This window comes from Lipotes vexillifer, unplaced genomic scaffold (assembly GCF_000442215.2).
Source record: "Lipotes vexillifer unplaced genomic scaffold, Lipotes_vexillifer_v1.1 scaffold109, whole genome shotgun sequence".
Taxonomy (NCBI): Eukaryota; Metazoa; Chordata; class Mammalia; order Artiodactyla; family Lipotidae; genus Lipotes; species Lipotes vexillifer.
In genome coordinates this window covers 1,440,331-1,456,322 of record NW_006790015.1, presented here as the reverse complement: position 1 = coordinate 1,456,322, position 15,992 = coordinate 1,440,331, and the positions used below count along the sequence as shown (strand labels likewise).

The window sequence follows — 15,992 nt, the reverse complement described above, 5'->3', positions numbered from 1 at the left end:
GCTGAGAACAGGGGGGCGGCAGGAACCATATGACAAGCTATTGGCTCAGCTGGCATCGCTGCTGCCCACCCTCCTGCGGGGGTGGAAGCAGGAGTCTGGGGGCAGGACGAGGGGGGAAGGTCTTGGATGAATTTGCAGTGTTGCTGGGGAGATGGCCCAGGATTCTTGCTCTAAAGCAATATCCCAGCAAGTTCAAGTTTGGGTTGGTTGGGTGCAGCCAGCAGTGTAAGTGCAATGAATGGAACTTAGTAGGATTAACCATGGAAGGCTTCCTGGGGGAGAGTAAGTTTGAGTAGGGGAGCAACGTGATGAGGCTGAGAGGCATTGCAGGGAGGCAGAGGCCTTTGAGAAGGCTGGGAGGTGAAAGCTCCCTATGTGGTGATAATGACCCTGTTTATTGAGTACATTCTGTGTGCTGGGACCATGTTGTACGCTGTGTCCTGCTTTACAAGTACTATTTCACCTAACCTTTGCAGGAGCTCTGGCAGGGAGGTACTCTTTCAGCCTCATCTACAGGCAAGGAAACTGAAGCACAGAGAAGTTAGGCAACTTGCCTGAGAGCACACAGCTAGTGAGTATCAAAGTCTGAATTTGAACCCAGGTCCATCTGTTGCAAAACCAATACTTTTAACCACTGATGCCGCCTTCCAAGATATATGGGCATGGGGTAGGATGAGTGTGAGGGGGGAGAGTGTGCAGGGTTGGGGGATGGTCGGGAACCAGGGGGCTTGGAGAAAAGCTAGAGGCCTCAGGCTCATCCTTGCCTCTTTTTCTCAGGCAAGATCTGACTTTAAGGTTGGTTGGGTCAGTTGGGGCCTCCCCACCATCCAGAGATGAACCCCAGAGAGTAGGAAGGGGACTCGGGGACCACTGAATCTGCTCTATTCATTTTACAGAAGGAAACTGAGGCCCCATCAGGCTGAGACCTTACAGCTGGTCAGCAGGCCTGGGCCTGGACTCCAGACCTCCACTCACCCACTCTCGTGGGAGCGCCCCGCTGGTCCACAGGAGCTGGGGCTGGAGCTGGGCTGGGCTGAGTCCACGCCCCGTGTACGCCTGCTTGCTTGCTGTCAAGGCTGCCACTGCCCCCACCCCACCTGACACGTGATCCCCAGGGGCGGGAGGCTGAGAGTCTAAGCTGGGCAAACTCCCCTGTGTTCTGTCCACCTGGGGGGTCTCAGCGGGCCTGGAAGGGAAGCAAGCCCCAGCTGTTTGCAGGAGAAGGTGGAGCTGAGGCTCCATCACTCACCTCCTGCAAAGCCCCCGCCCCCATCCATGCCTGTGGCACTCGGTCTGCCCCTAGAGGCAGTCATGTCACATGTAGAGACTTGGAAGCCGAGGTTGCCTGCCTGGGCTCTGGCCAGGGGAGACTGGGGAGGAGCCTGCTGGGTGGGGCTGCTGGGACACGTTTGTTCCAGGGAGGCTGGGACCAGTGGGTGGTTCGGCTCACAGGGGATTTGGGAACGTGGAGGGAACTTAAAGGAAGGTCAGAAAGACGAGGAAGAAACCCCATCAAACAAACAGAGCAGAGGCAGGAGAAATAAGGACGTGACCGCTCTCCTTGGTCAGCCGTGTCCAGGTCGGAGGACACTTGACTCAGCACTGAGAGAAAACTGAGAATTAACTAGTAACAACCACTGCCCATTGCCCCTGCCACGTGCCAGGCACCATTCTGGGTGCTTCAGATAGCAAGCCGTCTCTGAATCTACCCTGAGGGCAGAAGGGGCCATTACACTCACTTTGCAGAAACTGAGGCACAGAAAGATGACTTGCCAGTAAGTAGTGGAGCCAGAATCAGACCTGGGGCAGATCTGACTTCAGAGTCTAAGCTCTCGGCATCTGCTCTGTGCCTCGGAGTTGATTAAGTGATGTGCTTGGAGGGCACCGAACTGTCCCATCTCTATTCAGGACTTACAGTAGGATGGATTTAGGTCAGATACGAGGTAGAACTTCCTGATTTAGGAGGATGATCTACTGATAAGACTGAGCTCCTATGGCCGCATGTCCTTCTCTTCCTCCCATGCTCCACGCCCAGGCCTTCCCCAGCATCCACTTCTTACCAGATCCCTCTGACTTCAGTGAGACCCCTCCCTTCCTCTGGGGGTCCACTACCTGCCCCCTTTGGAGCCTCTGGATGTCCTCCCACGAACCTCACAGCATTGACACTGCGGCCCCCCTTCCCCCCCTCCCCCGCCTCCCTGTCCTGTCCCTGAAGTCCCCTTGGCCCTTTGGATCTGATCCCTCTCCCCCCCTCCCCCTCCCCCTTTCGTTGCAGGGCCCCACCCCCTCGCAGACCTCCAGCTACCTCTGTGCAGTTTCAACCTCTCCTTACGTCTCTTGTGCTCCCTGCCTCGTTTCTTCACCCTCTCTGACCCTGGAGACCGGCTCTGCTTCTCGGGGTAGGGCAGTGGCAGCCCCAGGAGCAGATCCTTGTCCTGCAGCAGGCCTGCAGGACTCTGCCCAGGCAGCAGCCCCCCTGCCCCTGGCAGCCTGGAGGCCTGCCTGGTGGTGGCAACCACAGCCCCATCCTGGGCCCGGCCAGGTGTGCCTGGGTCATGCTCCTTCTTGCCCAGGCCCTGCCGGCGGTGGTGGCTGGTCTGGGGCGTCCACAGTGCTGGGCCCAGGAGGTCGATGTGATTCTCCGGGAGGTTCCGAGAAGAGCTTCCGGGTCCCAGGGAGACTGCCAGGCTCAGCTCCAGTAGCAGGAGGAGGGCGAGGAACAGCATGCGGGCAACGTGGGTGGCGGGCCCAGCCATGGGCGTTTCCCTGCAAGAAAAGGAGGACTCTAAGGGGGCAGCCCTCCTCCTCTTGCACAACCCGCTCCCCAGTCCCCTCACCCCCACTATCATAGCCTAGTGTTCCTCAACAGGGATGGAGGGGGACTTGGCCCCCTTACCCCTCCAGGTGACATTTGGCAACATTTGGAGACATTTTTGGTGGTCAAAGCTAGGCAGCACCACTGACTTTACTGGGTGGAGGCCAGGGATGCTGCTGAACACCCTACAATGCTCAGGACTCCCCCATGACAGGGAATCACTGGTCCAGAAAGACCCCAGTGCTGAAGCTGAGAGTCCCTGGTTTCAATAGTTTAAGAAGCACCCAGGTTCCAGATTAGTCTAGATTCCTCTTTCTGTACAAACCTCTGCCTTTGGTTAAGTTCCCCAGAATGAGCTGAGTCCCTCCAAGCTCAGAAATAGGCCGATAGTCCCAGAGACTTGCCTCAAAGCCTAAATTCAAACAGATGGAATAATAGCATTTGAGCACGTGCTGTAAGTAAGAATCGTGTTCAGCGCTCGGTGTGAATTTCTATCACTTGGTCCTTTCACCGAGTCTCTGAAGTAACGCCTATTATTTTCTGAAGTGGAAATAAAGGCTCAGAGAGGCTGTCACACGGAGTATGTGGCATTTATGCAACTGCTATGCCTGTGCTCTGAGCTCCCACGTGCTGTCCCAGGACAGCCCAGGCCTTGCCTTTTCTTTTCCTCCAAGTTCCAGGCAGGTTCTGACATGGCAGGCACTGTCCCTGCTGGGGCTGGGGAGCTTTGGAGGCTGGACTCTGACCCTGCAGGGTGGGGTGAGCTACCTCTGACCTACACTGGGGACAGCCCATCTTTCTGCACCAGAAGTGGTGTCTCCTCAGGGGACCTCACTGCTCCCCCCTCTGCGCCAGAGGAAGAGTCGGAACGCCTGTATGCTCCAGAAGCACTTGGAGCTAAGGCTCAGGAGACTCGTGGCTGGGGGACAATGGGAGTGTCCCACCCCCCTGGGGCCCCTCCCCCATAGCCCTCCCCCCTACACCAACCTCACTGCATCCAGCTGAGCTGGGCACCAGGTTAGCCAGGCTGATTGAATTTTCATGGCCTCCCTGGGCCCCCTGCATATTCCACTAGGCTCACAAAGGTGCTTACACAACCTCTTCCTTGTGATTTGTGGCCTTGTAATTGCCCAGGGCTGAGGAAAGGCTGGTGGCCTGGGGATGACTGCTGGCTCTCTCCCTCCAGCCCCCTCAGTTCCTGCAGCCCCCGCACTGGCCATCCCACCCCAGGTTCACCGTTAGCCAACGCTGAGTGAGGGACCCTTGAAGTGGGTGGGGAGGACAGGCTGACCCACCCTGGGAAGAGTGAGGGGTCTGGGGAAGAGAATTGGCTCCTCCCCAGCTCGCCTGGTCACCAGCCTCCTGTTATCCTGCTGTTCCTTCATCCCCCAGCTGGCGTGTAGTGGTCCCCTGGGAGGTGCGGGCCTCTACTGCCCTGGGCTCTGCCCCACCAGCCTCAGCCCCAGCCTTTCCATAATGAGGGCCCGGGAGGCTGGTGCTCAGGCAAGGCCTGCACTCCTGAGGCAGCCAGGTGGGAGAAGGAGGGGCCCTTTGAGAGGCCTGTCAGTCAAGCATTGTTCTGCCCCTGGGGACCCCTCAAACCCTATTTCCAGGCCTCAGGCAGATGCCAGGCTGCATTTACCAGACTCCACCCTCCTCTCCCTGTGGCTGAGAAAGGCTGAGTCTGTGTTGGATGCTGCCCTGACCCAGCCCCGCCCTTCTGTCCTGCGGGGACATCACATCGATGACCTGGGAGAAACCCACAGAACACCATCAACAGGGAACCTTTGGGACACTGGCCTGGTGAACAGAATCCCTCCACCTTGAGAGTAGAGAGAAGCAAGGCGGGACACCCAAAAAGTGCAGGCAGGGGCTTCCCTGGTGGCGCAGTGGTTGAGAATCCGCCTGCCGATGCAGGGGATGCGGGTTCATGCCCTGGTCTGGAAAGATCCCACATGCCACGGAGCGGCTAGGCCCGTGAGCCACGGCTGCTGAGCCTGCGCGTCCGGAGCCTGTGCTCTGCAACGGGAGAGGCCACAACAGTGAGAGGCCCGCGTACCGCAAAAAAAAAAAAAAAAAGTACAGGCAAGGGACCAAATGAGGCTTGGCAGAGGGGTGAGGGGTGGGCAGCCCCACGGCGTGTATGGGCAGTGTACTGTCCCTGTGGACACACATGAGGCCGACCAGTGACCCCGAGCCAGCTTCTGAGCTTGGTGACCAGCCACGGCACTAGTCCCAGAGGACAGCTCCTCCCCTGCAGAGCCAGGAGCTGAAGCCCAGCCCCATCCCAACCCTACACTCCCATGCATCACGACCCCACCCATACTTGCCATCTCTCCCAGTGAAGCCCTCTTACCAAGCCCTTGCCAGTGGCCATGGGTCTGTTCATCATACCCAGGAACCCCAACTTCAGTGCCATCTTTGTTCCCTCCCACCCTTTGCACCCCACAAATCATGTACGCAGCCAGCCTGGGGCAGGGAGGGGAGATTTCAGCGTGCAGGCTGAAGCACCTGAGAGGCCATCCCTCTCCTGGATGGATATCAGCAACGTCCAGCCCCCAGACCCAGCCCATACTGCTGCCAAACTACTCTGATCCTGACCCTCTGCTGCCCCAAACTGTCCATGGCTCCCTATCCCTTTCCCATTTAACCACAAACTCCTCACTTGGGTACTCAAGATCTCGTATAATGTGGCCCCCACCTAACTTTGCAGCCCTGACTTCTATTTCCTCCCCATCACAGCCAATAGAGACTATGCCCAGGGCCTCAAACACCTCCCATCTTTCCTGTCTCTCTCTTCTCGCTGAGGCTGTTCCCTCTGCCCGGAACAGCCTCTCCTCTTCACCCCCATCTCTGTCTCTGTGGAACTCCTGCCCATCCTCTGGGACTTGTCCCAAATGTCCCTTCTGGCAGAAAATTTCCCCCTCGGGGCTCCCACACAGCTCTGCCTGGCTCATTTCCTGCTGGGGCAATCAGCCTTTTTTAAAGTCCCCGACTAGGGACTTCCCTGGTGGTCCAGAGGTTAAGGCTCCACGCTCCCAATGCAGCGGGCCCGGGTTTGATCCCTGGTCGGGGAACTAGATCTCATGTGCCACAGCTAAAAGATCCCGCATGCCGCAACTAAAGATCCCACACGCCGCAACTAAGAGCCGGCGCAGCTAGGTAAGTAAATAAATATTAGAATAAATAAATAAAGTCCCTGAGAAGATCTGGGGAAGATCCCTTTCCCCTCTGTCCCTGTCAGATTTACAAGACCCTGCAAATAATAGGCACTGATAACTACGGATCCGAATGGGATCAAACTGACACCTGAGCAGAAGATCATAAAAAATTCCCAGGGAGGGTGTGCGACAGAGAGAGAGAGAGAAGGAGAGAGCTAAGTGAGGGTTGGGGATGCTGGCACCTCTCTGCCCTGAAGACCGCATGGAACCCTGAGCATTTGTACTTGAATCTTGGCACATTCCAGCAGCCAAGATGCCAGTCTGGCAAAAAGCCACTGGCACACGGGCTGCTAGAGAAGCCGCACCAAGGATCCACAGCGATGCGGGCTCCAATCCACTCTGCTGGTCTGGAAGCCAGCTGGAGGCTGCCTCTCAGAGCACCAAGCAGCCGGGAGAAAAGGGGCAGCAGGCGGCCCACGTGCCCCACCCCCGTCAGCCTGGGATGGTTCTGCCCAAGATTTGCGCATAAAGCCTGCTCTTTTGGGCCTGGGTCGCTTTCCCCCAGGACTGGGGACGCTCAACAGCTTTCAGTCGCCCGGGACAAGGGCAGTCGCGGGACATGAGAACCATCCACAGCCCTGAGACAGCCGTCTCACAACAGAGATCTACTAGTGACTCCTTAAAAACTAAACTGAACAAGAGCAATCGTCATCATAGGAGTTGCCACTCCCTGAGCGGCTGGAAAGCCCAGGCTCTTACAAGCTTACTTCATCTGTTTCTTATTGCATCCTCTCAATTGCCCTGCACAGGGCAGGCTGTTCTCCATTATTTTCGAAATGAGGAAACCCAGGCTCTGGGAGGGTAACCCACAAACACAAGGTGACACCACTGGTGAGTGACAAGGCCCCACCTCAAGGCCTGGGTTCTCTCTGCACCCCATCGCCCGTCCACTGAGCTTCGTCGGGGGTCGCCTACCTCCCCCACGTAACCTCCTGCCATTGCTGTGAGTGCAGTCAGGGCCCCGGAGGGGGGACCAGGCAGCTGGGAAGAGGAAACTGACAAAGGAGGGGAAAGGGGCTTGTCTCGTGCCCTTATCCTGTCCCCATACTGTGCAGAGTTGAACTGCCAGCGTGGTCTCCATCCAGAAGCCTGCGGGGAGGCAGTGTTAATGCAAATGAAGGCAGTTGATGGAGCCCGGAGCTCGCTTTGATTCCTGAGCCCCCTCCCCCCTCCCCACAACAGCCTTGCATTTGGGGGCCGGGCGACTAGGGGAGCTCCTGCCCACCTGCCTGGCAGACAACAGAGGCCTGAATTCCTCCTTTACTGATCAGCTCACCCGATGCCTGATGGGTTGGACGGGAGAAGGGGGTGGGTAGGGGGGTGGGAGGTGGGAGCAGTGCTGGCTGAAGGGGGTCCGATGGGAATCCTGGGCCAGGAATATTAGTGATGCTCTGATGGAGCCTAGGGATTATGACGCTCAGTCCAGGCTGCGAGCCAGACAACCACCCCCAGGAGAGCTTGGCCGTCAACCCCCCTCCCTGACCCTGCGTCTCCTTCTCGCGTGTGAAAGTGACGCATTTGAGCCACCATATTTGGTAGAGATGTTTCAGGGGTTCTCTAAGCATTTGATTCTAGCCTCACTTTTAAAAAATATTTGTTAAACTATTTTGAAAACTGTAGGTAAAAACAACAGACACTCTCAAGTGCGCCCTCTACACACCTTTAACTCGGGCACAACCCCACAATAACGTGGCCTTCTCCCGGGTCACTGCAGAGTGTTCCAGGGATGCAAGGTGAGCAGTTTAAAAGAACTGTTGCCATTTGCAGCTACTTATTGACGTGTTCCAGGATTTTCTGGACACCAACGACCAAAGCCTGTTAGAGGCTCGGTCTCATATGGACAAATGCAACTGACATCCATAGCCTGCTTTTATACCACTGAAGACAGCTTCTTTTTTCTCTTTGACTTACTGTAAAATAGGCAATATTGCACACTGGCGGCATAACAGTGGTCACACAGCATCTCCATGGAGGAGGGGCTGAAGAGAGTCTGACGGCATGTAGGGCTTGAAACTGTATCCGCACGAAACGGAGAAAATTTTGGTTTGGGGAAGAGATTATTGGTGGTGTTGGTGAGGTGCTACACCGCTCATAAACTGCTGCCTTTATTGATTTTGTATGTTGGGATTATGGATAAGATTTCATGGGAAATGATTTGTATTGTGCAAAAAAATAGTTGGGGGGGGCCACTAGGGGAAGACCACTGGATCACTGGGTTAGATTAGATGGTCTCGACGGCTCGGTCTGCCAAGGGAGCCTAGGAATTTATGATCCACAGTGACAAGACTCCTCCATCTGTCTGTCTATCCAACTGACAGCCCCCTGTGGGGAGGGATGACACATCATATCCTCCAGGCTCTGGAGTGAGCCCCCAGGGACCAGGGACAGGTATTGTGAAATAGCATGAATTCAGAGGACATATTTGTGAATGTTCAAAGATGAAACGTGGTAATTCCCTGGCGGTCCAGTGGTTAGGACTCTGCGCCTTCACTGCCGAGGGCGCAGGTTCAATCCCTTGTCGGGGAACTAAGATCCCGCAAGCAGCTCAGCCAAGGAAAAAAAAGACAAAACACAGCCATGTGTGATGATAACAAGCCCATTCCTGGGCCATCCCTCCCTCTCACTCGCTTTTGGAGGAGCTGTGCCTTGCTTTGGTCACCTCTCTAACCGTGACTGACCCCCAGCACCCAGATGAAACCCTAACCCACCGAGCCGCTGGGATGGGCATCCTGAGACCAGTACAGGGCTCTCTGGGATGACTGGGACACTTCTATCTTTCAAGGGCTCTTCAGAAAGGGGTGCACAGTGCTGGGGGTCAGGGATCTGAACAGGAAGGGGCCCTGATTCCTGCCACTCCCCTGGCCACAGCTTAGGCCTTGAAAGGACCCTCCACATGGAAACATCCTAACCCTCTTTAGCACATAAGAAACTGGAAGGTAGCTGCCTTCTGCTAAACCTGGACTAGAAGGGACCTCCACCCCTGAGAGGCCAAGAAACATCTCCAAGGGTACCTTGCTCACTTAAGAGAACCCAGCCTTCCTCTGGGGCAATCTGGGAGCCAGTATTCTTAGCCACAGGTGATGAGCTCTCCCGGCTCATGGGGGAAGTGGGTCTGGAGTTTTGTGGCCTGATGGGCATCTCTGGGGACCCTGACACTAAGGGCTGAATTCTGTCCTTCACAGTAGCTGCCTCAGGCCAGACTGGGCTCTGTGTAGGTGCCCCCTTATCACAGAACTCTTGCCACATTCCCTGCCATGTTTCCAGTAACACAAACATCCTTCGGTGCTGCTGGCTGCCCAGGCCCCAGCTTATCACCCAACCATCCTCCACTTTGTGGTCAGAAGAACAAATCGGACACTAGCTTTCCTGCTTAAAACTCTTCAGTGGACATTTCTGCAACTCATACAGCAGATAAGAGATTAACTCCTTAATATATAAAGAACTCTCACTCTACTCTCATCCCTGGGAGCCCCGGGGGCAGTGTTTGTATGCCCAGAACCCCAAGTCAGTAGTGCTTAGGAAAGATTTTGTGAGATGCAGGAATTATCTCTGATTTTGTTTCCATACTGCCGTGAAGATTTTAGGAATGCTCTAACTTGGAATTATCTGCCTGACTCTTCCCTCTGGCACTTCCTCATGACTTGACTGGACATTTCCTGGAATGGCTGGAATCGGACAATGGAGGTGGCCATCCCCAGGTACCCTCTTCTGCTCTTAGAACAGTGGGGCCATCTGGTAGTCAGCTCCACAAACCTGGAACTCCAGTTGGGGTCTTAGAGCATCTAAGGCAGCAGGTTCCTGTCTTCTTTAGGGGGAATGGATTCCCCTGGGGCTGGAAAATGAGTAGTTGTAATTGTTCAGTCAAAATAGTTATGTCCCATAATTCAAAAAGAGTCATGTACCACAATGTTCATTGCAGCTCTATTTACAATAGCCAGGGCATGGAAGCAACCTAAGTGTCCATCGACAGATGAATGCATAAAGAAGATGTGGCACATATATACAATGGAATATTACTCAGCCATAAAAAGAAATGAAATTGAGTTATTTGTAGTGAGGTGGATGGACCTAGAGACTGTCATACAGAATGAAGTAAGTCAGAAAGAGAAAAACAAATACCGTATGCTAACACATATATATGGAATCTAAAAAAAAAAAAAAAAAGGTTCTGAAGAACCTAGGGGCAGGACAGGGATAAAGACGCAGACGTAAAGAATGGACTTGAGGGCTTCCCTGGTGTCGCAGTGGTTGGGAGTCCGCCTGCCGATGCAGGGGACGCGGGTTCGTGCCCCGGTCTGGGAGGATCCCACATGCCGCGGAGTGGCTGGGCCCGTGAGCCATGGCCGCTGAGCCTGCGCGTTCGGAGCCTGTGCTCCGCGATGGGAGAGCCCACAGCAGTGAGAGGCCCGCGTACCGCAAAAAAAAAAAAAAAAAAGAATGGACTTGAGGACACAGGGAGGGGCAAGGGTAAGCTGGGACGAAGTGAGAGAGTGGCATGGACATATATACACTACCAAATGTAAAATGGCTAGTGGAAAGCAGCCGCAGAGCACAGGGAGATCAGCTCGGTGCTTTGTGACCACCTGGGGGGTGGGATAGGGAGAGTGGGAGGGAGACGCAAGAGGGAGAAGATATGAGGATGTATGTACATGTATAGCTGATTCACTTTGTTATACAGCAGAAACTAACACACCATTGTAAAGCAATTATATTCCAGTAAAGATGTTAAAAAAAACAAAAAACAAAAAACAAAAATAGTTATGTCCTCAATGAGAGTTGGGGAGAGTAGGGGGATCCTAAATTCTAGGATTGGGCTCTTCCCAAGTCAATTTGGGACTAGATTCTGTCTCCCTAGCCCCTCCCACGATCCTCCCACCATCACACCTCATCATGAGTCATAATTTCCCTGTCTGTGAAATGGGATTATTAGCCTGTCATGAGATTTGACTATTTAGGAAATGAGGACTTCTGTGTGATTGGGGAAGGGGAGGTTTCTAGGTATGGAAGGAACTCAGGCAGCGTAGGTGGGATGGAAGGCAGCAAAGATGAGCTCCCTGGAAGTGGGGAGGGGAGATAAGAGTTGAAACATCTGCCCTGGGGGGTACTCATTGGTGGATTGGCCTTGACAGTCCTGAGCTAGTCCCTACCCATCTCCCCTGCCCCCCCGAGGCTCTGTGCCCCCAAAGTGCCACCTGTCCAATACGAAGGGGCCTCTCAGCCCCCCTAGGCCTCAGAACAGCCAGAGCCCCACCTACCCCTCCACATGCCTTTGTGCCAACCTGGCCTCACACAGAGAACTCTGCCTCTTGACCCATGGAGCCCCAGGGTGGAGTCTGCCAGGGACAGTGAACCAGGTAGTCACCACTTGCTGAGCTCCTCTGGGTGCAGGACCTGGATGCCATGCAAAGGAAACTGCTCTAGTCTGAAGACCTTGTCCCTGCTTCTGGAAATTGCCAGTCTGATTGTGGACAATAGCCCTGGCCCTGGGGAGCTCCCACTGTAACAGGGAAGATCTAGGTCTTGCCTTGGAGGACTCTTAGACTGATGAGACATGGCTCCTGTCCTCAAGGAGCTCTCAGTCTGCGCAAGAAAAGCAGCCCCTGCCCCAGGAAGCCCCCAGTGTAACAGGGGAGACCCTGTTGCCGCCCTCAGGGATTTCCCAGTCTGATAGGGGAGACACAGCTCTGGCCTTGGACGTTCCCAGAACATGGGGAAAACATACACTTTGCTGGAGGGAGCTTCTATTCTGCGGGCAGAGACACAGTCCTGTGTGTAATTATTATTGATTCAAACACCAAAATGTCAGCCCAAATCCATTAAGCTGAGCCATGGGCGAGCCCCCCTGACCAGAGCGGAAAGAGCTGTGAGACCTTGGGCAAGTCATTTACCTCTCTGAGCCTCGGTTTCCTCTCCTGTAAAATGCTGGAGGTTGCGAGAATGAGGGGAGGCAAAGGTATACAGAGTGAGTGGTACCCAGTAAGGGTACAATAAACAGTAGCTGTTGTTATTATGAGGAGGGGAAAGAGCGGGAGTGGGGCTTGGTGGGGGGCTCCTGGAAGTGTTTGTGCATCTGTGCCTGCGTGTACATGGGGGCAGGCACAGGTGGCCATGTCCTCAGTCCTCGGTGGGGTGATGGATGGCTTCGGTGGGGCAGGTCAACACAGGCCCAGGCCAGCCTGGAGGGGACCATTGTCTTGGCAAATGAGGTTTGGCTTTCCCGCAGGGGCAGCACCATCTGCTTTTATTATTTCCAACAGCAGCCTCGGGAATTCCCAACCCCCTAAGGCCTCACACCTCGAAAAAACTGATGTAGGGCTGTTGTTTTGCGGGGAGGGAGTGGAGTCCTACCTCCTGCTACATTACAGGTACTCGCCACCCCTCCTCCTCTCCTAAGCCATCCTCCTGGCCCCCTATTCCCCAAATTTCATTATGTTGGTTCCCAGATAATTTGGTTGCACCCATCACTTAATCATCGAGTGACAAAATGTCCACTGTCGGTTCTGGCAGAGGTCAGTGTGGAGTAGAAAGACACCTGGAGTCAGACAAGCCTGGGTGTGAATCCTGGCTCCAGCATTTAATAGCTGTGTGACCCTGGGCAAGTCAATTAACCTCTCCGGGCTTCAATCCCACATCTGAAGAATGAATGTTTGTTTGGGTGTCATTTATAGGGCATCAACTACTCTAGGCTTAGAGCTTTATATGTATTATCTAGTTTATAATTCAGCCCATTGAAGCGGACAATACTTTTCAGGTAATAACAATAGTAACAATGGTTCAACATTGGGACAAAGATTTGAAGGATTTGCTCAAGGTTACACAGTAGAGTGAGTGGTAGAGCTGGGATTTGAACCTGTGGCCACCTGATTCCAAAGGCAGACTCTTCGACCACGCCTCATGCTAACTCAGTAACTAATACTAGTGCTGACGCTGTGACTTTCAGGGATGACACGTGGTGGGGGCCTTAACCCAGAGCCTGGCACAGAGGGGGCCCCTAAAAACTTGAGGTCTGCAATTACTTTATCCCAACTGCTCTGGATTCTAGCACCGGTACCCCTACACTCACTCAAGGATGTGTCCCAGATGGTCAATGCCAGGCCATGGTGTTGTGGTGTGTGAGGCTGCCAAAGCTGGGAACTGGTGTGAGGGGGGCAGGGCCTCTAGTGGCAGGGTCCTTCCTGGGGAGGCCTGTGTTCCATTGGCTGCGGTGGCCCACGTGAGAGGAAGGGCTGGGGTAGGACAAGCAGAGGGCCTGGAGCAGCAAGAGAGGCGGATGGCACCTGAATGGGCCAGTGGAGAGATGTTAGTATGACACCTCCCCACCCCGGGAACATGCCCAGCTCGTGCTCTTCCCAGGCTGTGGAGTCAGGGAGGCCAGGATGCAAACCCCTGCTCTGCCACATTTCTGGCTGAGGCAAGTGAAGGTCCAGGTCACATAGCTGCTAAGCTAGTCTGCTGAACTTGGGCAGTCGGTTCCCTGTCTAGCCGATTTCCTCTGTTCGCATCAGGCACAGAAATCATCCTCATCTTCTGGAGGCGTGCAGAGCCCCCAGTACCACAGGGACTTTCCGGGAGACTTGCTCCCCACTCCACAACCTCACCCGTCTGCCCTAGGGCCAACTCTGCCCCTGGCCTGGCCAGCAGGACCCAGTGGAATTCACGGATAACCTGTGGCTTGCAATTGTCAGTTCATTCCTATCTCCTTGGCCAAGGATTCCATATATGAGAACAAATATGGACAGAGCACGTGCTGTGCTGCTGTGTGCCTGCTGTGTCTCAGGCACTGGGACCCCAAGTGGAACAGGACCCAGTCCCGCCCAGGGAAGTGCAGACCATGGGAGAGACAGGGAGGCAAGTGGGGGCAGGAGGGCTCCCCACAGGAGGGGCCATCTGACCTTGGCCTGCAATGGGAGACATTTTAGTTAGAGGGAAGAGCCCTAGCAAAAGCTCGGAGGCAGTCAGGGCGTGGACATGATCGGCCCTCAGTCATGGCTGAAACCCAAGATGCCGACGGGGGTGTGATGAGGGCAGGCAGCGTAGTTAATTTAGTGGAAACAGGGAGCTATGTAGGGATTTAGGGATGCAGAGCGGGGTGAATTGAATGGTGGGAAGGGAGGCAGAGAAAGTGGCAGAAAGGATTGTGAGCAGGAGTCTGGATGGTGTGTGTGTGTGTGTGTGTCTGTGTGTGTGTGTGTGTGTCTGTGTGTGTGTGTGTCTGTCTGGGTGTTTCCAGTCCCATTCTTGCCTCTCTAAAGAGAAAGGCGCTAGTTGCTAGCTCTGGCTGTGGCTGAAAAAAAGCTCAGCTAGGGGAACCCAGAACTTCCCAGCCGGGAGAAGATGTCGCTCTTCCGAAGTTGCCCTCATTATGGCCCTAAGCCCACATCACTGCCCGACTCCTGGGGTGGTGTGTCACCTGTCGCGATGACACAGATGATGGTCAGAGGGTTTGGGTGATTACACAACAGGTGCAGGGTCCAAAAGACAATCCCCGCCCAGAGGAAAGGAAATGGCTCGTGAGCGAGAGCCATTAAAAAAGAAACGGATGCAAGACAGAGATTCAGGATTGGGAATGAGTCACATGGATGCCTCATGATCAATGACCAGCTGTTGGCAACATCGGCACAGCCACGTTGATCTCATTTTGAAAGCAGACACCCTTTTCTTTCTGATTTTTAAGCTCCGATTTTAGGACAAGCAGAGAGGAGGAGGGAGAGAAAGAGAGGAGTGCCTGTAACAGTGTGTAGGGGGAGGTGACCATGATACGGGAGGGGCCACAGTCAGGTTTCTCTGCAGTGTCTCTAAGCCTGAATTTTTGATCCATTTCCCCCTTTCTGTGGACCCCCCATCCCCACCCCACCCAGGGACTGGGACTGTAGAATCCCCCGTGGCCACCGAGTGTGTGCCTCGCTGGCATCCAGTATGTTTTTTTCACTGCTTTCACATATATCCATATAGGTAGGTGCTATTATTATCCCCGTTTTATGAAGGGGGCACTGAGGCTCAGAGAAGTGCGTCCCTTTGTCCAAGGTCACTCCCTCAGCCTCCGTCTGCCTGACCCCAGAGGGATGGTACTGAACCAGTATTGGGACACTTCTTGCATGCCACCAGGCTGGGAGGTGGGCAGCATGGAAGAGGGCTCCATGCAAGAGAGACCAGACAGAGACGAGGGCAGAGGGAGCACGCAGTGTAGTAAGGCAAGACTTGGCGGGAAACCCAAGAGGTCTCACGACTCAAACCTCGGGCTCCCGAAGGCGCCTGAGAACCCGGCGCGCGGTTGGAGAAAAGCCAGCAGTGGAGAGGGAGGGAGCCTGAGCCGGGGCCAGAAGAGCGAGGCCAGCGCTGTCGGGGTTGCTAGCGCGAGGGACTGGGCAGTGCTGGCGGCGGGTGCAGCCAGAACCTCCCTCTACCTGCAACACACCCCAGCCTCGAAAGAAGCAGAGGGCACTCCTGCCAGCTCTGTCCGGAGCTTAGGGAATCTTCCAAGCTTCTTCAAACGATGTCAGACTGGGGTCCCCAGCCCGAGAGACCACCGGGAGACTCAGAGACAGAGAGACAAAGAGAGACCGGGTCCCAGAGGGAGAAGGGAGAGCGGGCGAGAGCCGCGTCCGGAAGAGGGCGGCAAGGGCGCACGCTAGGCAGTGTCAGAACGTGGAAAAGTGAGTGTCCGGCGGAAGGCGGGCGGATGAGGGGCCCAGGAGCAGAGCCAGGAGCCGAGGGGAGACGCGGCGAGGAGCGGAGGCGGCGGACCCACTGACCGACGGGTCCGAGGGCAGGGAGGAAAGCAGCATCCTCACCTCCAGCCTCAGTCCCCGGTGCGCCCCGCCCCTGAGCGCTCCAGGTAGCCCACCTTTGTCCCGGCGCGCAGCCAGGTGAGGCGGGAGGGCGGAGCCAGGGGCGGGCCAAGGCCAAGCCTTACCTGTCCGACCGGCGGGGCAGGGGCCGAGGGGCGCGGGGCCGAG

The 15,992-nt window shown here is 55.3% G+C and overlaps 1 protein-coding gene across 2 annotated transcripts in view; it reads right to left on the bottom strand.

Moving 5' to 3' along the window:
- The window catches only part of DRAXIN (dorsal inhibitory axon guidance protein), a 25,911-nt gene that overhangs the window by 8,659 nt on the left and 1,260 nt on the right, over positions 1-15,992 (bottom strand). Inside the window, exon 2 of one of the 2 annotated variants that reach the window (XM_007463165.1) lies at positions 2,306-2,766. In XM_007463165.1, the coding sequence (XP_007463227.1) occupies positions 2,306-2,756 (451 nt within the window). In that variant the 5' untranslated portion in view covers positions 2,757-2,766. Of the gene's footprint in view, positions 1-2,305; positions 2,767-15,992 lie in introns of those variants that run through there. The other variant, XM_007463166.1, reaches the window with a different exon arrangement.